The sequence below is a fragment of the Protopterus annectens genome, chromosome 4.part0, assembly GCF_019279795.1.
Source record: "Protopterus annectens isolate FY-2018-M chromosome 4.part0, PAN1.0, whole genome shotgun sequence".
NCBI lineage: Eukaryota > Metazoa > Chordata > Ceratodontiformes > Protopteridae > Protopterus > Protopterus annectens.
In genome coordinates this window covers 516,055,771-516,081,531 of record NC_056733.1, presented here as the reverse complement: position 1 = coordinate 516,081,531, position 25,761 = coordinate 516,055,771, and the positions used below count along the sequence as shown (strand labels likewise).

General features: G+C 38.5%; 1 protein-coding gene across 1 annotated transcript in view; it reads left to right on the top strand.

The window, feature by feature from the left end:
* The window catches only part of RASAL1 (RAS protein activator like 1), a 1,855,221-nt gene that overhangs the window by 1,550,106 nt on the left and 279,354 nt on the right, over nt 1-25,761 (top strand). Inside the window, exons 14-15 of the mRNA XM_044068436.1 lie at nt 1,971-2,108; nt 24,136-24,280. Coding sequence (XP_043924371.1) covers nt 1,971-2,108; nt 24,136-24,280 — 283 coding nt within the window. The remainder of the gene's footprint in view (nt 1-1,970; nt 2,109-24,135; nt 24,281-25,761) is intronic.

Sequence of the window (25,761 nt, the reverse complement as noted above, 5' to 3'; positions counted from 1 at the left end):
AATATGAAATTTCCCCAACCTCAAAAAGTAATTAAATCCATACTTAATTGTTTCAGTGCAATGCAATGCAAATACTTTAACAAATGTCTTTAGTACAGACTATAAATTGTTGTAAAAACCTACTTTTCAATCAACAGGCTGTAAGCTGCTGTATCAGTCTTCTATATATTATGCACATTTTTATATTTGAAATATCCAGAATGTAGCTTGTAATAATTTATTTATATTATTGCATTTATGTGTTATCAATGTCTGCTTTATGCTCTATACCTTTGCATTCTAAACATATGCATGTTGGATACATTTGTTCTTGGTGTAATTCACATGTTATCCATTCTTTACAATGTTATTGTTAACCTACTAAAACATATTCACTTTTAACCAATGCTGTGTGATCATGGCCCAGATCATGGCTGATAAGGGTCATTTGATCATCTCATGTAGTGCTAGAGCCAAACAAGGTAGTTGATAGGCCACACCACAAGTTATGTATACTTTTCTGGAGATTATGTAAAGAAAAAAAAATCAAGTTGTTTGAGGAAATTCAAAGGATAGTCCATAAAAGGTATATGGGATGGCGAGGATAAGGGTCCAGATGATGAAGGAGCATGAACTCTGTATTCACTTGAGATAAGGAGAGACAGGGTAACATAAGAATATACAAGTAAAATAATTGGTAAGAAACATAATGAAAGGGTTACAGTTAACAAGAATGACAGTATGTAGAAGGTGAAACAAATGCCAGATTTATAGAACTAGTTTCTTTTAGATTTTTGGAAGTCTTTCTTTACAGAGGGAAGCTGAACCTCTGGAATGAACTGTGTGAGTATGTTTATGACCTTTTCATCAAAAATTAAACACAACTGTTTAATTCAAACCAATGCAAAGTGGCTACCTCAACCCTGCTTCTGGAAACCCCATTTATAAACATATCAATCTAGAGTCTTTCTCGTGCTTTGCAGATAGATTTATGAGGGTCACCACATATAACCTAAGATCCCTGTCACAGTCACCCCTTAACCTTCAAACCCCTCAAGCAAAATTGAAATACACTGAGCACTCATCTTCATTTATTAACTCCAAAATTTGTGAATCTCTCCCTACATATATAAAAGCAATATATTCTTTACTAAAATGCTGCCATGTAGCACCTAATATCCTGCTATTGTGCCACCATGATACACTTGTCACATTGTCATTGTGCTGCTTTGATGCACGTTCTGCATTGCCAGTGTGCCACCATAATATGACTATTATGTAACCCTTATTCTGTCAGGATCAGCCTATCACACTATCATAATCCTGTCATGATATGTATATCATGTTAACATTCTAGTGTCATGATATATCTACCAAGCTGCATTGTGTTGTCAAAATACACCTTTACAACTACCACCACAACATCATAATATCCCTTTATCACCCATCGTGCTGCACCAACACCTTATTCGATGTCATTGCACCACCATATTGTATCTGCCTCATTACCAATGGGATGCTATAATACACTTATCACCATGATGCATGTATCACTCTTCTATGTGCTGCTGTGATACACCTATTGCATGACCATTATGGCACCATGATACACCTTTCTCAGACATTGTGCTGCCCTGACACCTTTCTTACTGCCATTGTACAACCATATTATACCTCTCTCCATACCAGTGGGTTGCAGCAATAGACCTATCACCATCATAAGCCTATTACATTGTCATGTGCTGCCATGATATGTCTATCAAACTGCTACAGACTAACAGCTGCATGGCTTTGATGCATGCCACTTGACACATTGTGCTAGTTTTTTTGTTCACTGGTTTCTTCTCACAGCAGTTTTGTGGCAGTCTTGGGTTTGTTCATCCAGTGGAATGTCAGTAACAGTAACCTTATCTTTTAACACAGAGATGCAATTTCTAAACAGCGGTTTGATGTTTGTATGTGTTATTTCTTGTATGTGTTATTTCTTTCAGGATGCCAAATATCTGGCCATAAGTGGCTTCTTTTTCCTGCGTTTCTTTGCCCCTGCAATTCTCACTCCCAAGCTCTTCAGCCTGCGAGATCAACATGCAGATACAAGGACAAGCCGCACGCTGCTTCTACTGGCCAAGGTAATACATCAAGGCATGTCAGCTTGTTATACATCTGAAGGTCTGCTTTCAACTGTCATAGCCTTTTCTGTTTTGATTCATGACTACTTACAGAATGAATGTGCCTCTTTTAGTGGATAACACAATAAAAATACATACTGCTGACAGTCTTTATTGCCTACTTTTTGTCCTCTTTGCCACGTAATTGGAGCATCTTTGTAGGTATTAAAAAACAGAATCATCTCACAGGTGGTGGTCTTGACTGCCCCATATTGCTATGAAAAAAGTGTCGCTAAAATTATAGCAGATGGATTAAAAAAGAAAACACATCTACTGAGATGTCGTAAAAGTCCACCTATTGTGTGAAGTTGTTATGCTACAGGTTTTTTCCCCAGTGGTACTCCTTAATGTGATTTGCTAAAATTTCTATGTACATTGCAGTATTCAATGAGTCCGGTGCTGCAATGTATTTTCCAGCTTGCCCTTCCTTACTTTTTAGGCCATCTTTTAATAAAAGGCTTTGTAAACTTTTTATTAATGTTTATGGGCCCAACAGATGCATTTCCTAAACCTATGTCACTGAGGTTAAACTTCCTTGTTTTTCCTTGGTTATGTCAGTACAAGGAAACTGCATATTTTACAATTAACTTTAAATATGAAGGTGATGACCAAAACATTTCCTGATGGGGAAAAGTGCTGATTGGGAGTTTATGCACTGCATGCTGTAGTGCAAAGGTAGTTTTCAAAACACTGACAAATCACTTTAAGTGAATCATAGTAAAATGTATTTATTTTCCTTTGTTAATCACTTTAGTCCCTTTAGGTATGGCCTGTTTTCAACAGAGACCCACAGTGGTACACATGCCAACTAGTGAAAATTTAGCCAGGACAACAAGGAACTTCCCCTACTCATCATCGTTGTCAGTGGGAAACCTTTTGGAGGAGCACTTCCTGTTTCCATTCCAGATGCAGATTAGGCCTGGAGAAATAGGAAGGCAAATGAGAGAAAAGGAGATAATGGAATTGAAGGAAACAGTAAATATCAAGACCAGAGACTGTGTGCAGGATTCTGAAGAAATGTTTCAAAGAAACCTGTTTGATGGAGATGAGTCAGCAAATGATGCATGCATAATTACATCCCTCCACTTGGGAGGGTTGTGGGATGATTTACATAAAGAAATGGTGGTGCAGTGTGAGCCAGAAAATAAAGGAGATGTTTCCTGGGGGGACATTATGGAGAAAATACAAAAGGAGGATGCAGAGACAATTCTGAAGAATAGTGTTGAAATTGAAAACAAAACATGCAGAGAAAATAAAAGAAGGCAAAAGTGTAGTAGCAGAAAAGAAGGCAGAAGAAAATGAAAAATGGAAGTACTTGGTAAGGATCCAAGTAGAGATGACAAAGAAATGGACAGGTATGAAATGAGGGACAGTTTAATAGTTTCTTTGGGTGTAAAAGCACATGAGGTAAGATCATCTATTCTTATTAACAGAGACATTTTGTGACATTATATCTCAGGCTGTATTTCAATGGAAATTTTTCTTGGAGAATATGAAAAAAGAGACTGTAACCCATGGAATCTTTGTGTGATAAAAGCATTTAACAAGGAAACAAAAAAGAAGATTCATGTACAATTTTGAACAGCGGTAGAAAGTAAGACTTTGAAAGGACATTTGAAAGCTTTATGTAAGAAAGTACTGGACTTTGCAAAAGTTTATGACAAAAGGGGTTTATGGACCGGTGGCTGGGAATGTAATATTGTGTTAAAAATAGAGAAAAAATATACATATGCCAAGCATGTTAAATATGGAGAGGAACAGGGGTGTTGCAAACAACATGTGTGTGTGTGTATGTGTATGTGTGTGTGTGTGTGTGTGTGTGTGTGTGTGTGTGTGTGTGTGTGTGTGTGTGTGTGTGTGTGTGTGTGTGTGTGTAAACGGACATTTGATAAGTAACTGTGACAAAAATGATGCTATATTTATAAGGAAATGGGACACAATGCAAAAATTGTGAATTACAATGTTATTAATGTAACAAAATTGGACACATTTGGATGGATTACAAAAATGAAAATAGTAAAGAAAAAGAAAGAGAAGAAATTGAACAAAGAGAAGACATTTTAGAAGTAGAGGAAACAAAAATAGATGAAAAAAAATAATAAAGAGGACCTGCAAGAAGGGTCTGAAATATGTTATGAAGGAGACATAAACTGGGAGAGAGTAAAGGGAAAAAGAAGAGTTCTATAGGTAATTGAAAGGTTAAGTACAAAAGAAAAAAGCAAGGAGATGGATGAAAAAGAATATGTGCAGATAAAGATTAGGGCTTGGTGTTATGGTTAAGGTGTTTGATTTGCAGACACAAGGTAGAGTGTTTGATTCTCACCTTTGAGAAGGAAATTGGTTAGGCCTGGAATAGCCTATTAAGGAAGCTAGCATAGTGATGAGCTATGTACTTATGAAAGCATGAATCTAAGGAAACAGGAAATGAAACGTTTAGAGTACTTTCTGTAAATGTGAATAGTAATAAGAGTACGGTAAGAAGAATAAGAATTTTGGAGTGGTGTAATACATGTGATGTAGATGTAATTATACTAGATGACACAAGATTTCTAAACAAACAAAGAAAGATAAACAGAGAAACAATGGGAAGAAAACTGTACTTTGGGAAATGAGACGTTCTGGAATAGCAGTATTCTGTAGAAATACAGTAAAGGCATTAGATGTAACTTTAGCAAAAAATGTGAATACTAACCATTATATATTTAAAATGAAAGGAAACAGAAATACAGTAAAGACATTGGGTGTAACTTTAGCAAAAATGTGAAGATTAACCACTGTATATTTAAAATGTAAAGAACAAGTATATAGAATTATAACATTATATGCTTATACTAGCTATAAATAAAGGGAAAGCTGATTTCATCAAATGTTAGACTATGTAGTGATAAATATGAATATTACAATAACAGGAGACTTTAATTGTGATTTAAGACACAACTGTAAAAAGAAAGGAAATGATATAAGAAAAAATGTTAGTAGTTATAAGATGTGGTAAGTTAAACAATGGGACAAAAATTCACAGACTTACAAACAGGATATTATAGAACTGAAATAGATTATTTTATAGTATCAGAAGGTGTAGTTGTAGGAAAAGGGGAGGTAGTTGAAACAAGATTTTCTGATCATCTTGCAACATGGCTTGAAAAAATAGAAATCAAGGATAAATGAGAAAGCATGGAATGAAGAAGGAAAGAGATCAGTAATACAGTTATGGAAAAATCATATTACTATGAGCATATTTAATTAAAATTTGTATGAATGTTAGATGAAGTTAAGGAAAAATATAAAAGCATGTTTTTTACAGTGGCAATATGATGCAAGAAATGTAGAGAAAGAAAAATATAAAAGAAAATATAATAACGCATTGGAAGATTTAGAACATAATGATAAAAATACTTTGACAAAGAAAAAGAATTATATGAAAGAAATCAAGAAAAAATACAAGAATTGTTATATAAGCAAATATATTTTTACAAGGAAAAAGAGACGTATCAGGTTACTTAAGTAGATTAATAAAGGAAGATGAAAGAAATAAAAAATGTAAAATGAGAACTAGGAAGAATTCATGAAAATATTATGAACAGTGTAGTACAATATGTACAAACAGTTTAAAGAAAAAAGAGAGTAGTGACAAACAACATGGAAAGTAAAAAAGTTAACAGAAAAAGAGAATAAAGAGTTGGAAAAGGAAATTTATTTAAATTAGTTAGATAAGGTACTAGGACAAGTAAATAATGATGTGGCTACAAGCCTCATGCATAAAAATTTAAGGATTGACAAAAAATATATTTTTTTAATTTTGAATGAATGGTTAATGAAGGTTTTATATATAAAGACTTATGTAGTGGAATGCTTAAATCATACAGAAGAAGGAAACTAGAATAGAATTAAAACATGGAAACCAATAATATTGAATAATAATGATTGTAAGATCTTTATGAAAATGAGACAAAAGTGATTTGAAACTAAAATGGAAAATATTTTGGAAGTTTGCATATATAGTATAAAGTGGAAGGGTTGTCAAGAATTACTAACTATAGAGAAATTGAGGATGATATTACAAACAGAAAAGAAGAAGTGAAAATCATGATAGGAGACCTTAATAAGGCATTTGACACAACTGGACATGAAATTTTATGGGTAATAATGAAAGAATATAATATAAATGAGAAAGTTAGGAAATTATGTATGTCGATGTATAGTAATAATAAAGTAAAATTACTTGTAAATGTCTGGTTAAGCCAAGAGGTACATATGAACAGTGGTGCAAGACAGGGATGTCCAATGAGTTGTATACTCTTTGCTTTAGTGTGATTGTATGTGAAATAAATTACATAATGAAAGTTGTGGGGTATATAACACCTGAAAGGTTAAGAATACTTGTTCTGTTAATATATGTAACTGACATAATAATTGCAAAAGAAATTGGATAAAGGAATTAATAATTTACACACATGAGTGTTTATATGATAGGAATGGCTTTAAATAAAAAGAAAAGTAATAAAGGTTTAGGTGATGTAGTAAAGATCGGGAGTATATATTTTACAGTGAATTAAATTTCTGTGTTTGGAATACAATTTGGGAATAAATATGTAAGTAGAATTAAATGGATAAAAAAACAATAGAAGAAATAAAGCAAACAGTCTTTTCTGGAGAACATATAAATAATCGTTTAGAAAAAAAGGCATATTTGATAAATTCAGTACTGGTGAGAAAATAACAAGTGTATTTATGCTGCCAAGAGTATTTGAAAAGAAAATATTTTAGATTTTTTTTCATGTATATGGGGTTCTAGATTAAATAAAGAAGAAGTAAGTTTATGGTTATTTAACCTAGTTGTATACACTGCTTCACTAAATTTGTACAAACTATTAAAGTGGGTAAATAGATTAGTAGTAATCCTGTATAAATATAAATATGATAAAGTTTGGAGTATGGTAAAAAAGAGTAAAAGAGAAAAAGAGAGCATAAATGAAAAAAATAAATGTTACCAAGAAAAAATATTTTTTGTCGAAAAGAAAAATGATGATATATATAAAAAGATAGAAAAGTGTGGTATAAAAACATCAAAACATTAGTATGTAAAACTATGGGAAAATCTAACAGATAAAAACCTATAAAAATAAGAAGCAAATGGTGTACTCAGAAAGTAGAATGTCAAGATTTTTTATAAAGACTGGTAATAGAATAAATTGCCAGTAAAAGGAATATGCCATATAAAAAAGTGGTAGAATATGTTTACATTGTCAAAAAGAAGAAAGTACCGAACATGTGTTTTTGAAATGTAAAGTTATGAAGAATGCTATGCAAAGAAGTGTTTTGAAGATATAAAAAAGTGGATAAAACATGGATATGATTAAATATGGATATTATAAGTATGAAAGTAAAGAATATGTTAAAAGAATAGATAAAAAGTTATTTTGTGTTATATGGGTTGTATGGAGTGAAAGAATAAATGAAATTATGTTTAATGGTAATCATAGGGTGTTTATGGAAAAAGGAGTGGAGGTCTAATATGGATAAAAATTTTGTATGACTGTAAAGGAAATTATGAATATGTGTAAACAGATATGTATATTTGCATATTTGTACATATGTACATATTTGTAAATATGTAAATATTTTGTAATTAAGAGGTATTGTTGTATATAAATAAAGGACCCCCCCCTACTCATTTTGATAAGTACTATAGGAGTTTTTTGCATTCACCTGAGCTACCACTAGCATAGGCAGATGGGACCATGGTTTAACATCCCACCTGAATGATAGTACCTCAATGATCACATTGCAGTATCTAAACTTCAAAGGGTATGCAAAAGTACTTGTTTGACTTAGTGTTCATTGCATGATTATTGCTGATCTCTGTCTGAATTATATTGTGTATTAGAATTATTCATTTAAGGTTTGGTTACTTTTTTTATCTTTTTCTTTTATTGCATTTTGTTTTAAGTTTTTTTTTTCTTTTTGGAGTTTTTAGAGGTCTTTGATAGGGTCAGTTAGAAAACAATTATTTTACAGGCAGTGAATAACATCCAGCTAATTAGTGGGAGGAGCTTAAAAATAGCATTGCTCATTCAACAACAAATATTTAGTGGCATCTTCATTTAGCTGTAGTGCTTGTTTGAGCTGGTATCTGCCTAACTATTGCTGATCTCTGTCTGCATTTGATTTTTCCCCACCCAACTGCTCTCTGCTGCTGTGCTTTTAAACTTGGTGGCTTTTGAGTTGCCCACCCATACTATAAACCCAATTTTGGACACTCCTACCAGTCGCATCCCATCAGCTCATTCTACAGAGAACTGAGAGATCAACTGGGAAGCCCCCCCCCCACACTTTTGTATCTTAAACTTGAATTGTCTCCTGTTTCCTACCGTCCCATTTACTTAAAAATGTTCTTTATTCAGTTACTTTTACTGCATTTGTGCTTTTTCCTATTTTATTTAGCTTTTTTGCTGCATATGTTTAAAGTGTTTAGTTGCATTTCATCTGCTGCATTTATTGCTGCATTTTAGTAGCCCAATTATACTGAAACTGTTATTCTAAACTTCTTATTTCTGATTTAAGCACTTGAGCTTCAAATTAGTTGTCTTATATAAGGAAGGTTTTTAGTTTACACTCTTGTGACAAGAGAGGATAGCCTATGCCAGTCTGAGCTGGGAATTGCTGGTTGAAGACTTATTGTGCCTGTTATTCTATTTGCCTTTGCTCTGGTTTAAATACTTGGGCTGAAAGCCAGTTATTTTACATTAGGAAGGGTTGTGGTCTACATTCTGTTACATTACTGAATAGACATACATTTTTAACTACTAGAGCATTTAGTTTGCACATAGCATTGCTCAAGTTCCTTATCTTAGTGACGTATTCAATATTTACATTTTCCTCACTCCACCATAGTAGATCAATAGCCATGGATACACACCTCCTGGCTCTCTCTGTGGCCAGTCTGATTGAGATGGATATTCTGAGGCATTTTAGCAATTGCCCCATGTATACTGACAACCCAGTTATTCTTAATAAAATGAATAAAGTATTTGAGAGTTGTAATCACACTTTCATGCTGGAGGCAAAACTCTATAATACAACAAAAACTAATACTATAGAGGTTGTCAGTAACATTTGGACCAAGCCTGCTGCACAGCGTAAAGATCCTACACATAAAACTACTTATACTGAGGCACTTACAGGTAATTTTCTTAAAACACTAAGACCTCCTGCACAGCACAATCAAAAAAGGGTCGTCAGCCATCAAATATTCACTCCATTTAAACTACCAGCCACTTTTACACATAATAACACTGTAGTCAATGCTTCTAGTTCTAACCCTTAAGAAAACCACTGCACAGATAAATTTCCTGGTCATTGGTGATTTTATAATGAGGCACACCAATGTCCCCCTCACCAAATTGAGTAAGGACAGAGTCATAGTTAGCTGCCTTTCTGGTGCTAGGACCTGTCAAATCACACAGGCACTCAGGTCATTGAACTACAGGTACCAGTATGACTCTGTCATACTCCATGTGGGTATTAATGACCTGAGACTTACTTATCTTGACTATATGAAGAGAGACATATTCAAGCTCATTAATTGTGTCTCAGGCAGGTATGAGCCTAGCAATGAATAGCATACTGCCATACCAAGAGAAAAATTACTGATTTTAATAATTGGCTTAACTTCTGGTTTTAATCCAAAGTGATACAATATTTGATGGTCTGGGAGGAGATGGTTGACAGACCACGTTGCTTTGCCAGAGATGGTCTGCATCTAACCCCTCTAGACTTTGGATATTAGCAAAAACCTTTTCCATCCCCATAGTGCCTTTTTTCTACAATGCCAAACTGATAAACATTCTGATTTAACTGAACCTGTGAAGGAATATCTGAAGGTGTAACAGCTCAGTGCTAGAGGTCTTAACAAGAATGCCACTCACTGCAAGCTTTCCTCTCCTTGGAGAGTGTAGACATCTGTTTGGTAATAGAGACATGGTTTAAAGTCGCAGAGAGTACCTCAGCAGTGCAAGGGTATAATGCCTTTCACACCTTTAGACCAGCTACTACACAGGAGGGAACTAAAGGTGGAGGAGTCTCAGTCTATAATGGAGGAGTCTCAGTCTATAATGGAGGAGTCTCAGTCTATATTAAAACCAGACTCACATCCAGTCTAGTTAAAGTATATCACCCACTGGAACTCATACATGTGCAACTTTCCATAAACAGGGTCTCGTACCATATCCTTGCAACCTATAGGTTCCCACTCATGTCCCAGGAAACCCATAATACCTATCTCAATGTACTAGCTGTACAATCTAATATGAGATTCATGGGGGATCTCAACTACCCCTCGATAGATTGGGAGTCCTACACCACTTGTAATGCACAAGCCAAGTGATTCCTAAACTTTGTTAATATCAAAATCATGCAACAGTTGTTCCATTCTCCTACCAGGGGAACAAACTTCCTTGACCTTGTATTCACTAATATGGGGGGCTGATGTTCCTCACCCAATGTAATGTCTTTTGGTCATCAAAGCTGATCATAAGGCAGTATTGCTTGAAATAAAATTAAATCTGGTGATCCAGCAAAACAAAAAAACCTTTAGGAACCATTCCAAGACTAGCCTTTGTTTCAACTAAGTGACACCTTAGCTAAATTCCAAAAACCTCCTAAACTGAGTAAACACAATAGCATATGCTGCACTATTTACAAAATCTCTGTACAACCATATTGATAGATGTATAGAGCAAGCTCATATTAAGAATAAGACAAACTCAAAGGCAAGCCACCCTGTTGGAATCGCAATATAAATTGGTTATACAACAAAAGACAACAAACCTTGGCCAAGGATAGGAGGAACAAAGCCATACATACTAAACACCACCTGAACAATCTAAACAAGAAGCTAAGAAAGTTAATTAATACTTCAAAGGCTAAATTTAAAGAAAAAATTGCTTCTCAGGCAAAGGACAATCACAAAGCTTTCTAAAGCTATGTCTGTAACCTCAGGGGAAATATGCAGCAGTGTGCAGAACTTATTGTAAATGACATCACCTACACTGAACCAGAGGCCATTGCCAACCTGTTGGCTGACAGGTTCAGCACAAATTTCCCCCCACTCTCCCTTGAGAGTCCAAAGGAAATACCACATACCATAATCCCCCCAACCATTATTATAGAGCAGGTCACTGATGCACTTTCATAGGCCAAAAACACTGCATTGATGGGCCCCAATAACATCCCAGGATGTTTAGTAAATAAACATGACCTCTCTGGTCCACTTGAATCACTTTTCAACTGGAGCCTGCAGTTAGGTTTTGTACCCGAGGAATGGAAGATGGCTACAGACATTCCCCTGAACAAAGGATGTCCAACCAGTGATCAGGGTAACTACAGGCCTTACCAGCCTCATCTGTAAGGCCATGGAAAGAATCTTAATGGACATGATAAATGAGGATATAAGTAACCTGTAAATGCTGGACCCATCTCAGTTTGGCTTTGTTAAAGGAAGGCCACGTCTGTTAAATCTAGTGGACTTTTTTTGAGAGAGTCTCCAAAGCACTGGATGAAAGTAAGACTGTGCATACAGCTTACCTCGACCTGGCCAAGGTGTTTGGTAAAATACCCCACTCAAGCATTATAGACAAGCTCACTGATTTAGGTATAAACCCTTTTTTCACCTGTTGGATGGCCAACTGGCTCACTGATAGGAACCAGGAGGTCAAAGTAGGTGAGGCCACCTCCACCAAGAGGCCAGTCACTGGTGAAGCCCCCCAGGGTTTGGTATTGGGCCTGCTTCTTTTTGGCATCTATTTCTCTGAAATGCTGAAGGTTTATAGCTGACTAAGTCTACAGATGATTGCAAGCTGGGTGTTATCATCGACTCCCCTGCAGACACTAACATCCTTCAAGAATGTCTGTCTCTGACTAACAAATGGAGCCAAAGCCATGGTCTTAAACTCAATGCTAGGAAATCTATAATTGTACCTTTTGGGAAGTCAACCATCCTGGCTAATTACTATGTTAATAATACGTCCCTAAGAGTCAACCCAGTGGTCAGGGATTTGATTCACACATAGACAGTAGCCTTACCTTCGACCACCACATGGCCACAGTGGTGAGGAAATCCTTTTATGTTATGCAACTTATAAGTAGGGGCATGGCATCTAGGACCAAAGAGGTCATTATCCCACTGTACTCCATCCTTATCCGACCAATCATAGAGTACAATGCTCCCTTCGGTATGTACCTGACTAGGCATATGCAGGAACTAGAGTGACCTCAGAGGTTCCTTACAAAAAGAATACAAGGCATAACAAAGCTGCCTTATGCAGAGTGCATTAAAGCCCTTTCCCTCTACTCAGTCTCCTATAGATTGCTGAGGGGTGATCTATGCCTATCTTACAAGGCATCCACGAACCCCACACTTATGAATCTTATGCATATTTGTAAGTCAAAGAGTACCAGAAATACAAGGTCTAGGGACCTGAATAGTGCCTCTGACTTAAACAGAACAGTTTATGTGGCACTGTCTTTACATCCATTTATGTTGCACTGTCTTCACATCAGTTTATGTTGCACTGCCTTCACATCAGTTTATGTTGCACTGCCTTCATATCACTTTATGTTGCACTGTCTTCACATCAGTTTATGTTGCACTGCCTTCACATCAGTTTATGTTGCACTGCATTCATATCACTTTATGTTGCACTGTCTTCACATCAGTTTATGTTGTGCTGCCTTCACATCAGTTTATGTTGTGCTGCCTTCACATCAGTTTATGTTGCGCTGCCTTCACATCAGTTTATGTTGCACTGCTTTCATATCAGTTTATGTCGCACTGTATTCACATCAGTTTATGTTGCACTGCCTTCACAACAGTTTATGTTGCAGTCTTCACATCAGTTTATGTTGCACTGCCTTTGCATCAGTTTGTCTCACTGTCTTCACATCGTTTATGTCACACTACCTTCACATTAGTTTATGTTGCACTGCCTTTACATCAGTTTGTCGTACTGTCTTTACATCAGTTTATGTTGCACTGTGTTTGCATGAGTTTATGTTACACTATCTTTACATCAGTTTATGTCTTCAGGTCGCTTTGCAGTGGTACTTGTGCAACCAGGCCCAATAAATCAAATGAGCAACTATGAAAAAATGTTTTGCTTGTCCTAAGGTTTTTATGTCCTCAGATTTACTTTATTAATTTAGGGGGTGCAAGGGGTACAGACCCCTTCACTAGGGTAAGGGGGCTTGCTTCTTCTCATATAATAGTAAGCATATGCCCATTTGAAGAATGAAGCTTAATGGTTTACATGTGATTGAAAAGTGACTGGAATACATGAACTCTATTTGATGTTCCACACTTGTGTTTTTATTAATACAGGCTAATAAAAAACTATGACAAATGATACAAAGTGCTAACTATACGAAAATCCTGTTTGCAAACTATTGCTACACAGCACGGAAGTTCTTTCTGGAAGTTAGGGCAGAGTCTTAAGGCTCTGAGCCGATGAGATGCTTCCTGTTGCCCAGAGTATAGAGTTTGACTCCTTCTACCTACATTTACCTAATGTTTGACTCAGATTGTCATATAACCAGAGTGTGTTCTCATCTCTGAAAATGAACACTTGGTCCAGTGGGCTTGTATGGTTAACAAATGTACACACACACACACACACACACACATATATATATATATATATATATATATATATATATATATATATATGGGTCCCCTTCAGAATGCCGAAATTCAAAACTTCGAAACCCATATGATCGCAGACCCTATGTTCGAAGTTTTGAAATACCGACATTCTGAATGGGAAATCACATACAGCGCGGACCTGGAGATATCCCTTGTTCTCGCTGTAGTGCGATCATGGAGTTGGTATATTTAAGTAGCGGGGGTTGTGGGGGGGTGCAAGGGGGAGAAGCCCCCTGCTATACACAGTTTGTGTGTTTTTTTATTATCTAGTTCACATTTTCGAACATTCAAATGTTTGATCATATGGTCTCGGCCATATGAATTTCGAACATTTGAGGGTTCTGTTATGTGAAGTAGACCCATATATATATATATATATATATATATATATATATATATATATATATATAACGATTTCAGTTGATCTTTCAGTCCCATATCTCCATATGTCCATCAGCATGCCATTTTTTCATCTAAAAATAACAACATTGTGCTATTGAAGAACAATATTTTAAATGTTGGCAGTGACAGAATCTCAAGCTATTACAGTTGTGACTTAAATTTTAATTTTAGTAATGAGAAGCCTAGCTTATTATTTGCATTATTCACTTCTGTCACTTTCTATATTTCCACTCACTGGAATAATCTGAAACTGATTACAGTTATAAACATTTCTTCTTGTATTACTATGTCATGTATGTACTTTGTTTTCTGTGTACTTTCTAGAAATTATTTCTGCGTGTAATAGATTTAATTCCTTGTGTTTTGCTACATGTGATCATTAAGCACTGTTCTTTATTAAATGTTTTATATCTTGAAACAATAGCTTTGAAAAAAAAGAAATACATCTCTGGAGATGATAATAGTCAGCCAAAAGATTTTAAGGTACTCTGGGGATTTGCTGCTTAATGTGCAACATTATCTGATCAGACAGACTCTTAGGGATTCATACAGGTGCATAATATGAGGGAGCGGACTGACAGAAGTGGCCAAAACTATACCAGTGTACCAAGCATAAAGACATATAATAAAGCAGATTAGTAGAATTAGCAAGTAATACAGTAATACAGTTGTGAAGGCTGCCAGCCTAGCTAGATAGAATTTTGTAGATAATTCTGTCATTTGCAAATATTAATATAAGCCACATGCATGTTCTCCTAAATGTAAGAAAATTATGGCAAATGTTGAACTTCAAAAATGTAATCACATTGCGCTCTGCTGGAGGAAAGCTGATAAGTCAAGCATTGTATAATTCTTTGATCTCAAAACTTGGATCTGAGATGTCTGAATGAAGGAATTCTTCCTATTGTTTTGAGACCAGAGTTAATGGCTAGAATTTACATGTATAATATCTTTTATTGCTCTGGCTTCCTGACCAGCTGCAAGATCAAAAGTGCTGTTACACTCTGAGTTTCTGTTAGCCTGAGAAAGATAATAATAATATAATCTGAAATAAATCAGTGGTACTGTGTTATCAATTTAACGACAGAGAAAGAGAGAATCAGAGCATTTTGCATTTATTTTCAGAACTGACATCACCAGCACTGCCTTGCTCTATATGTAAGCTTATTTTAGAACTGTGTTTGCTCTTAAATATAGATAGAAATAATAAGGCTAGTCTAGCTGTTTTCTCTATTGATGTCAGAACTATTCTACAGTATTATTTTAAGCATTTCTCTGTGATCTCTGAACTCTTGACTAGCACTGTGTAGTAAGGAGTATTGTCTTGTGTTCTTATTATTTATTATTAAATATTTTTAAACCTTTCAACTGTGGCTTGTTTTATGTACAGATAATTTAAGCTCTAGAGTGCATTGCATGTATATAGTGATACTGTCCAAGCCACCCCAAATAAGCCTTGCTGTTCATCACACTTACTATTTGAATAATAATACTGCACTGTAATATTGGACACCCTTTGATAAGGGTCTTATTAGTAGCTGATATTAGTGGTTGGTGGCAAGTGGTACTACCGTATAGTCTGAGAAGAAGGGGAAGGGGCATAGCTGGAGAACCTGTGCCAGCCTTCCCCATGAGTGTCTGTGTGTTTGTATATAACTCTTATGTCAAAGTGTGTGTGTGTGTGTGTGTGTGTGTGTGTGTGTGTGTGTGTGTGTGTGTGTGTGTGTGTGTGTGTGTGTGTGTGTGTGTGTGTGTGTCAGCTACTTGGGCAGGGACACGAAGCACTAGTTGGACAGAGAGGGTGCTGGAGGTTTTAGCTTAACCACTAGGCTGAGATCTGGACCCTATAGCTTTGCCAGTGGGGAGTCTTATTGGGGATCTGGAGAGAAAAGGAGAAACCAACCCCAGACTGACTGTGATCTCTGTGTGCTCTTAAGGAAAATTGTACTTTACTGTGTGTGCAATTTGTAATATTTCCCAATGTGGATGCCCCTCACTGGTGTTAGTGGTGAGGATTGAGGCTCCTTTATTGCTGGGTCAGTGCATGGGCCTCACATATTGTTTGTTTGGCAGTGGAGGGATATCCACACCACATATTAACTGGTTAGCAATTGGTTTGTAGTGGTGTGAATAGTGAATTCCTGTAACTTGTGTACAGTGATCATTGAAGGTGTTTTTGTACTTTAATTCAGCCATGCAGTGAATCTTCAGAGTTCAGATCACAATTGTTTTATTTCTTTTGTGAGCTTGGTTAGTCAGGGAGAGCAGGCAAGCATGTCAGCAGAGGAGTATGAAAAGCTGACAAGTTGGCTCAGATGTGCCAGGTTAAAGGACTGGTGCAGGGAAACCTGACTAAGGCAGACATGATTGCAGCTTTGGTCACAGCTGTATCAGAAAACAGCAACCAGGAGGATGATCAGACTGGCCGTGGAGATATACAACACTCGGGGAATGAACAGCTCAACCTTTGTGCAGAGGACTTAAAAATCCATCTGTAGCTAAAAAGACTTGAGTTGGAGGCCAGGCATTTGGAAATGGAAGCTGTGAGAAGAAGCGGCAGAGGCAGCATGAAAAGGAGATGCTAACTCTTCGCCAGAGTCATGGAGGTAATGGAGAAGGGAGTAACCGGACCCCAGAAGCACAAATGGTCAGTACATTTCTTCCACAGTTTACAGAGGGGATTAATTTTGATAGTTTCATTCATATGTTTGCGAGGGTATGTAAACAGTATGATGTTGACCAAAGGCTCTGGGTACCGTTCCTGACCCCCTTACTCCATGGTAAAGCCGTAACTATTTTGTCCAAAATGTCTGACATTGACTGTTTTAATTATACTGCTGTTAAGACTTTTTTGTTAGAATTCTTTAAGCTAACACCTGAAACTTACAGGAAAACGTTTTGTGAGCATAGACGCAAGGCATATGAAAGTGTATGTGAATATGTTGCTGAACTGAGCACTTATTTTAATAGGTGGGTGAGTGGATGTCGGGTCACCACTTCTGAAGGGCTGGCAGACATTTTGGTGAGGGAACAAGCCCTTAGCACTTTGCCTGAGGACATGAGGATCTGGTTAGCTGCTAGACAATGTGCTACTACATAGGAGATGGGGAAGAAGGGAGACCTATACCTAGCAAGCAGGGCATCCCTGCACAGGAAAGGGACCCCAACTACTGCTCATGGATTTAAAGTAACCCATGGTGGGCAGCCTAGACTGCCCCAACAGAATCTGCCAGTAGCAGGAGAAGCCACTAGTCCAGGTACACATCCAGGATTTAGGGTTAAATGTTTTGAATGCACCAGTGGGGCCATGTGGCATACATATGTCCATGGAGGCAAGGTGCAGAACAAAAGGTGAGGGAGTCAGTAAGTGGGAAATGCAAAATGCCAACAGTAGGTTGTCTTGAGACAACAAGGGTACCCAACTACCAAAAGAGGTTATATCCTGTCATAGTGAATGGCAAAGAGGCCACTGCTAAGAGAGACACAGCCTCTGACATAGCCATTGTGAAGCCTGCAATGGTTACAGAGGAGCACTACTTGCCTGGGCAATCTACTCCAGTCAGAGCTTTGGCAGGGATCCCATTCCAAATACCTTTATCTAGGGTTCACCTTGACTGGGAGGGTGGAAAAGGAAGCCAGCAAGTAGGTGTGTTTGAGGATATCCCTGCAGATGTCCTGATAGGGAATGATTTTGATAGTACAGTGCCATGTGCTTGTGCAGTTACCCACAGTCAGGCTCAGAGACAAGCAGTGGAGTCTGGTAACTTGGGGGAGACCCAAACAGACCACATACTTGCAGCCGGGACTGATGAGGTGGTTACTTCAGGGAGGCAGCTACCAGGTAGCAGTGAGACTGAATGTGAGCCACAGCTGCTTGTGGGCACTGATATTCCCTTGGACAGAGGGAATGCAAGGGTAGAGATGAGTAGTAGTACCTAGGCTGACAGTGAGGCACCACTGTCAGACGATACCAGACTTCCTGTGGAAGGGGAGCTGGGGAGGGTTACAAAGAGAGAGTTGAGACAGACTCAGCTCTCAGACCTTACATTGCAAGGCCTAAGAGAGGTACCTAGTGTGGGACCTGATTCTCAAGGGAAGGGGGAATCTCTATACTGGGACAAAGGGTTAATGGACAGAGAGTGGACCCCTGAGGGAGGGCTAGAAGGTGAGATAATACAGCAATTGGTAGTGCCTAGAGCCCAGAATCTGGGGCTTCTAGCCATAGCCCATGATATTCCCTTTGCAGGTCATATGGGCATAAAATGTACAAAGAGACGTATTATGCAGAACTTCTATTGGCCTGGAATTTCCAGAGATGTAACAAGGTACTGCAGGACCTGTGAGCAGTGACAAAAGGTAGGCAAGGCAGGAGACAAGGTGAAAGCTCCTTTGATGCCTTTGCCTGTGATTAAGAAGCCATTTCAGAGGGTAGCTATGGATATTGTGGGGCCTCTGAGTACCCCAAGTTCTACAGGGAAAAAGTATATCCTAGTGGTAGTAGATTATGCTACAAGATACCCTGAGGCAGTGGCTTTGTCCTCTGTTGAGGCAGAAACTGTGGCAAATGCTTTGCTAGAGATTTTCAGCAGGGTAGGTTTCCCAAAAGAAATACTGACTAACAGAGGTGCCAATTTCATGTCAGACCTGCTGACTTGTCTGTGGAAGTACTGTGGGGTGAAGCACCTGAAGACCAACCCCTACCATCCCCAGACTTATGGTCTTGTTGAGAGGTTAAACTCTACACTCAAGTCCATGCTACGAGTATTTGCGCACCAGTTTAAGAGGGAGTGGGACAAATATTTGCCCCATCTGTTGTTTGCATACAGAGAGGTTCCCCAGGAATCCACAGGTTTTTCACCCTTTGAGTTGCTGTATGGGCATAGGGTGAGAGGACCTCTAGATTAAATTCGTGATGAGTAGGAAGGTGAGTGTGAACCTCACAAGGAGTTTGTAGTGGCATATGTCCTAAATCTCAGGACAAGGCTCAGGGAACTCATGGGTTTGGCCCAGGAGAACCTGGCAGAAGGCCAACAACAGAAAAAGGTATGGTATGACAGGAATGCTTGAGCTAGAGAGTATGCTGTAGGGCAGCAGGTAATGGTTCTCATTCCGGTCAGACACAACAAGCTGCAAGCAGCTTCAGAGGGACCTTACAAGGAGGTAAGAAAGGTAAGTGATGTTAACTACATGGTGGATCTACTAGGCAGGAGGCATGGGCACAAATTGTACCATGTTAACAAGATGAAACCTTGCCACGATAGGGAGACCCTTGTGCCGAGTATTTGCAGTGGCTTGCAGTAGGATTTTGAGGGAGATCTGGTGACTGATCTCCTCAGTGAGGCTCAAACTGACACCTCACTGGAAGGGGTAGCAATGTCCCTGCAGCTATCTCCTACCCAGGTTTGAGAAAACTGAGCAGTGTTACAGGAGTTTGTGGACATGTTCACTGAGAAACCAAGGGGCACTCACCTGGTGCAGCACCAGGTGGATACAGGACCCCAAAGGCCTATTAGGCAGGCCCCTTATAGGGTGCCTGAGAGAGTCAAACAGACTCTGAGGGAGAAGATACAGGAAATGTTGTAACTAGGGGTAATTCAAGAGTCCAACAGTCTCTGGACCTCCCCAGTGGTGCTGGTGCCAAAGAAATATGGCAGTACCAGGTGCTGTGTGGAATACAGGAAATTAAATAGCCACACAGAGTCAGATGCTTACCCCATGCCTAGGACAGATGAGGCCCTAGAGCAGCTGGGTGGGGCTAAGTATCTTACAACCATTGATCTTACCAAGGGTTACTGGCAGGTGGCCTTGACTCCCAGTGCTAGACAGAGGCCAGCCTTTGTGACTCCTTTTGGCTTGTATGAGTTCACAAAGATGCCCTTTGGAAAGAAAAATGCCCCAGCAACTTTCCAGAGGCTGGTAGATCATATCCTAGCAGGAGCAGGAGGGTTTGCCCTTGCTTACCTAGATGATATTGCCATCTACAGCCATTCCTGGCAAGAGCACCTTCAACATGTCAGGGAGGTGCTGGGCAGAGTTCAGAGGGCAGGGTTGACCATTAAGCCAAGCAAATGTCAGCTGGGTATGGCAGAGGTCTCCTACCTGGGACATAGAGTGGGGAGTGGTAAGATCAGGCCAGAACCATTCAGGCATGGCCTGCACCCATTACCAAAAAGCAGGTGAGGACATTCTTATGGACAGCAGGGTATTACAGAAAGTTCATCCCCAGTTATAGTACCATAGCTGCTCCCCTTACAGACCTGACAAGGAAAAACAGACCAGATAATGTAGTGTGGACCCCAGCATGTGAGCAGGCATTCCAGAAGATTAAAGAAGCTTTGAGAGGACCTCCCTGTGTTAGCCAGTCCAGATTACAGTATAGAATTTGTTGTGCAGGTGGATGCTTCAAACCATGGGGTGGGGGCTATACTTAGCCAGATTTCTTCTGAGGGAGAAGTACTCCCAGTGGTTTATCTCAGTCATAGGCTCCAACCCAGGGAGGAATGCTATGCAGCTGTAGAAAAGGAATGTCTAGCCATAGTGTGGGCACTGCAGAAACTTCAGCTTTATCTCTATGGAAGAAAATTCACTGTAGTTACAGACCACAATCCCCTAACATGGTTACACAGAGCCAGCCAACAAAATGCCAAGTTGCTAAAATGTAGCCTAGGGTTACAAGCATATGATATGTCAGTGGAGCACCACAGTGAGATTAGCAATGTCAATGCAGATGGGCTCTCAAGACAGGGAATGGAGTAAGGTATACTCAGATAGACCTAACCCTCTCAAGCAACGTTTCTCAAGGGTCACTTGAAAAACTAGCTTGAGTTCTCCGGGGGGGAAGATATGTGAAGGCCGCCAGCCTAGCTAGATAGAATTTTGTAGATAATGCTGTCATTTGTAAATATTAATGTAAGCCACATGCTTGTTCTCTTAAATGTAAGAAAATGTTGGTAAATGTTGAACTTCAAAAATGTAACCACATTGCACACTGCTGGAGGAAAGTTGATAAGTCAAGCATTGTACAATTGTTTGATCTCAAAACTTGGAGCCAAGATGTCTGAATGAAGGAATTCTTCCTTTTGTTTTGAAAACAGAGTAATTGGCTAGAATTTACATGCATAATTTCTTTTATTGCTCTGGCTTCCTGACCAGCTGCAAGATGAAAAGGGCTGTTACACTCTGAGTTTCTGTTAGCCTGGGAAACGGAGAATAATGATGTAATCTGAAATGAGTCAGTGGTACTGTGTTATCAATTTAAGAACAGAGAGAGAGAGAGAGAGAGAGAGAGAGAGAGAGAATCAGAGCATTTTGCATTTGTTTTCAGAACTGACATCACCAGCACTGCCTTGCTCTATATGTAAGTTTATTTTAGAACTATGTTTGCTCTTAGATATAGATTGGAAATAATAAGTCTAGTCTAGCTGTTTTCTGAAGGTTTTAGCTTGACCACTAGGTTGGGAGGTTGACATAATAGTTAAGGTGTTTGCCTTACAAACACAAGGTACGGGGTTTGATTCTCATAGGGGGCAATTGGCTAGGCTTAAAATGGCCCATGAGGGCAATTAGCCAAGTACTAATCTATGAATCTATGGACCCTATAGCTATGTCAGTGGGGAGTCTTATTGGGGATCTGGAGAGAAAGGGAGAAACCAGCCCCAGACTGACTGTGATCTCTGTTTGCTCTTAAGGGAAATTGTACTTTACTGTGTGTGTATTTGTTATCCTTCCCAATGTGGATGACCCTCACTGGTCTTAGTGGTGGGGACTGAGGCTCCTTGATTGCTGGGCCAGTGCACCGGCGTCACAACAGCATATTGCTGGAGGAGCAGAACTGCCTTAACAGACACAGATAATGTACACCATGTCATTATTAAACTATCCTTCTGTACCTGAGGCAATATGGCCACCACCATATGGCCACAGTAACACAGCACGGAGCTGAAGAGTTAAATAATAAGGGCAGAGGTTTAAGGAAAGAAGGGGTGTTTTTTACCTGACAGACACATGCCAGTTTCATAATTAAAAGTGAAAGACAGAAGGAAAAGGCAATGAGGAATTACCTTGGGTCAGATAAAGGGAGAAGGAAAGGTAGCAGGTGCAGACAGAATCACAAAACACAGACAAACAGAGGAGGTCAAAATACAAAATGGATGAATAGGCCGAAATGGGTAAAGCATGCTGGGGAGGGGATGGGCTACTATATGGTTGGCTGCTACATCTGCCCGGAGAGCAACAATGCTAGGCACATATGCACACACCTTTTTCCAAGTCTCTCTCACACATATATACATACAGACACACATTTGTGTCACATTCACAAACACACAATCTTCATTTGCCTAATGAAGCACTCACATTTGCGCATGTTCACACACACGAACACACTGCGTGTGCGCACACTGTCAATCAAATATCCCTATTAAAATACTAATTTCTGTTAAGACAATCACACACACACACACACGCACACACATACACACAAACACAAGCAAATATTTGTAGATCTAGAACTCTTCCACATACAAACTTACAACTATTAACCAAAATAAGAATCCAAAAATTCTTTCTTCAAGAAAAGCATACTTTTGTGGGAATTAATGTCACACACACACACACACACACACACACACACACACACACACACACACACACACACACACACACACACACACACACACACACACACACACACACACACACACACACACACACACACACACACAAACACGCACACAGAAATTTATAATAAATAATTGCCAGTGAGTTTGTTCAAAACATAAAACATCAAACTCACCATCGATTACCATTAACTAAAAATCATCACAAAAAATTAATTATAAATGTAAACTAGTAGGTTATATTCTCGATTATAAAAAGCAAAATAAAATATCCCCCTCATCTCTGACATGTGGCCTCTACTCCCTCAACTCCAAGAAATTAAATATATTAACTCCAGGGTCACTGGCCACACAAACTTGAAAAAAGGTAAAAACCCTTGAATTATGTAATGGCTAATATAATGAACTGGACCATTATATAATTCTTCAAACCATACCTGTGATGGAAAACACTACCATTTCAGTACCAGATAAAATGCACACATGTGATAACGTGTATAGCGTGCGCGCTCACACACACACACACACACACACACACACACACACACACACACACAACATGATTGTTTTGATGTGTGTGTGTGTGTGTGTGTGTGTGTGTGTGTGTGTGTGTGTGTGTGTGTGTGTGTGTGTATGCGTGTGTGTATTCAGTGTCAGTGGCCCAATAGGTAGCACACTACTGTTGGTGTAAAAGGTTATGGGTTTGAATCCCACAGCAAGTGATTGTAGCATAAGGAAGGGGTGCTGTCCTGAATATATCATCCTCTGAGTAAAACATTAAACTGAGGTCCCATCTGCATGAACTGGCAGTAGCTCAGGTGGATGTAGTACATCTCATGGCACCCATCAAAAAGAGTAGGGGAAGTTCCTTAATGCCCTGGTAGTATTAATACCACTTTGGGTCTTCCCTGAATTCCCTTTTCTTCTCTGAAAAGAGATTACTAACCTAATGGGACTAATTTGGTCAACAAAGGATAAATAATATATAGATAAATAAAGATAGATCTATAGATAGATATAGCTATAGCTATAGATAATGATATATTATGTCTTCCCCTTAGTGGAATACTGTGTTGTTATTGCAACTAGATGTACACTGCTGCACTAAACCTCTGTGACAGCAAACAAAAACTTTTTAATCCACATTATTTTCAACACATAGTTTCTGACTGATGCCTCTAGCTGCAGTCCACCACAAATGTTCCCTTTACTTCTGTCCAATTTATTAATTTATTTAATTAATTAGTTATTAATTTGTTTGTTTGAACAGGCAGTTCAGTGTATTGGCAATCTTGGTCTACAGCTCGGCCATGGCAAAGAGCAGTGGATGGCTCCTCTTCATCCATTTATTCTGCAGAGCATCAGTGGTGTGAAGGACTTCCTCGATAAATTAATAGACATTGACAGTGAAACAGGTAAGGAAAAGGGCTAAATATATGTAAAAATACCTATCTGTTGCATTATACTTTGTGATGGATTAAGCTAGCTATGTGTTTGCTAGGTATATGTTCCTACATTCTGATCAGAAACAAAAAGCATCTGAAATATTTAAACAATGAGGAGCTAGAGAAAGCAATGTCAAATGAATGGCTTATTGTACCGTGAATGGTGTCTACTGTGAAGTCTGGGGGCTCTGCACAAGTCTCTTTACCTCCTCTGAGTTCAGCTATGAAGGCATTATTGCTCAGAACATCAGACAGCATACACCACAGGGATTCAGAAAAAGCAGTCTATGAATTATGGATGTGACATTGCATTTGCAAGCTTCAGTAAGTCACTGATTTTAATTTAATGAGCTGCTATGATGTTGTTTTGCAGCTAAATATCAATAGATGTAACAGCCTTACACCATGTCAAGCATTTATAAAGGTTGCTAAACTTGTGGGAGGGTTACAGCAGGAACCACATCATAAGTTAAGTGATGTTACAGCACCGTCTCCTGAAACTAAATATGAATCTTGGTGTTTATTTCTGTTTGACTTGCTGATCATCAGGTTAATATAATGGAAAACTGTTATTGTTTTGAAAAACAATTGCTAAAGCAGCACCATTGTAGGATTGGTTTTGTTGTTTCAAGATTCTTTTTGTGTTTTTTTTTTTAAGATGCATACTATTTTACAGATTGGTGTTTTGTCAAAAAGTTCCATGTTTTGCTGGTAAACTATGACATGTATGTGTAAGGAGCATTTAATCTGTGATAATTTCTGAGTACACTATATCTTCTGCAAATTTCATTGCTGACACATTTATAATATGTTTTGCTTCTTAGAAAACCATACAAAAAGTTTAATAACCTGACATACTCTTAAAATACACTATCACTTCCTGTCATCTCTTGGCGCTATTGCTAAAAAATACTTCCTGTTATGTCATTCACATGTCATAAATGTGCAGCCATTCTTGATGTGGAAATCTTATTTGTGCCCATACTTTGTTGAACAGGATATGTCTAGAAACCATAATTGGTTAAAATTGTTGGTAATGACAATACCTGTTTAACCAGTATGTCACTTCTGAACTTCTGTGTCTCATACTGCCACCTGCTGGGAGAATGTATTAACACTCCTCCTTCATGCTGATGCCCATTTAGGAAAACTTGTATTATGTATAGATTTTATGTTCATTACCTGGCGAGAACTCACTGAGCCGTAGGCCCTATGAGAAGGTGATCTGAACAAAAACGTTGCTACATTTTTCTCAGCAGTAACTTTTCTATAATAAGAAGTTATACGGTGGAGAAGTTGGACGGCACAGTGTTGCAGCGGTTACGTTGTCGACTCACAGCAAAAGTTCTCCAGTTCAATTCTCGGCTGGAGTGCCTTCTGTGCAGAGTCTGCATGTCCTTCCTGCATTCGTGTGGGTTTTCTGTGGGTACTCCAGTTTCCTTAGTTTATAA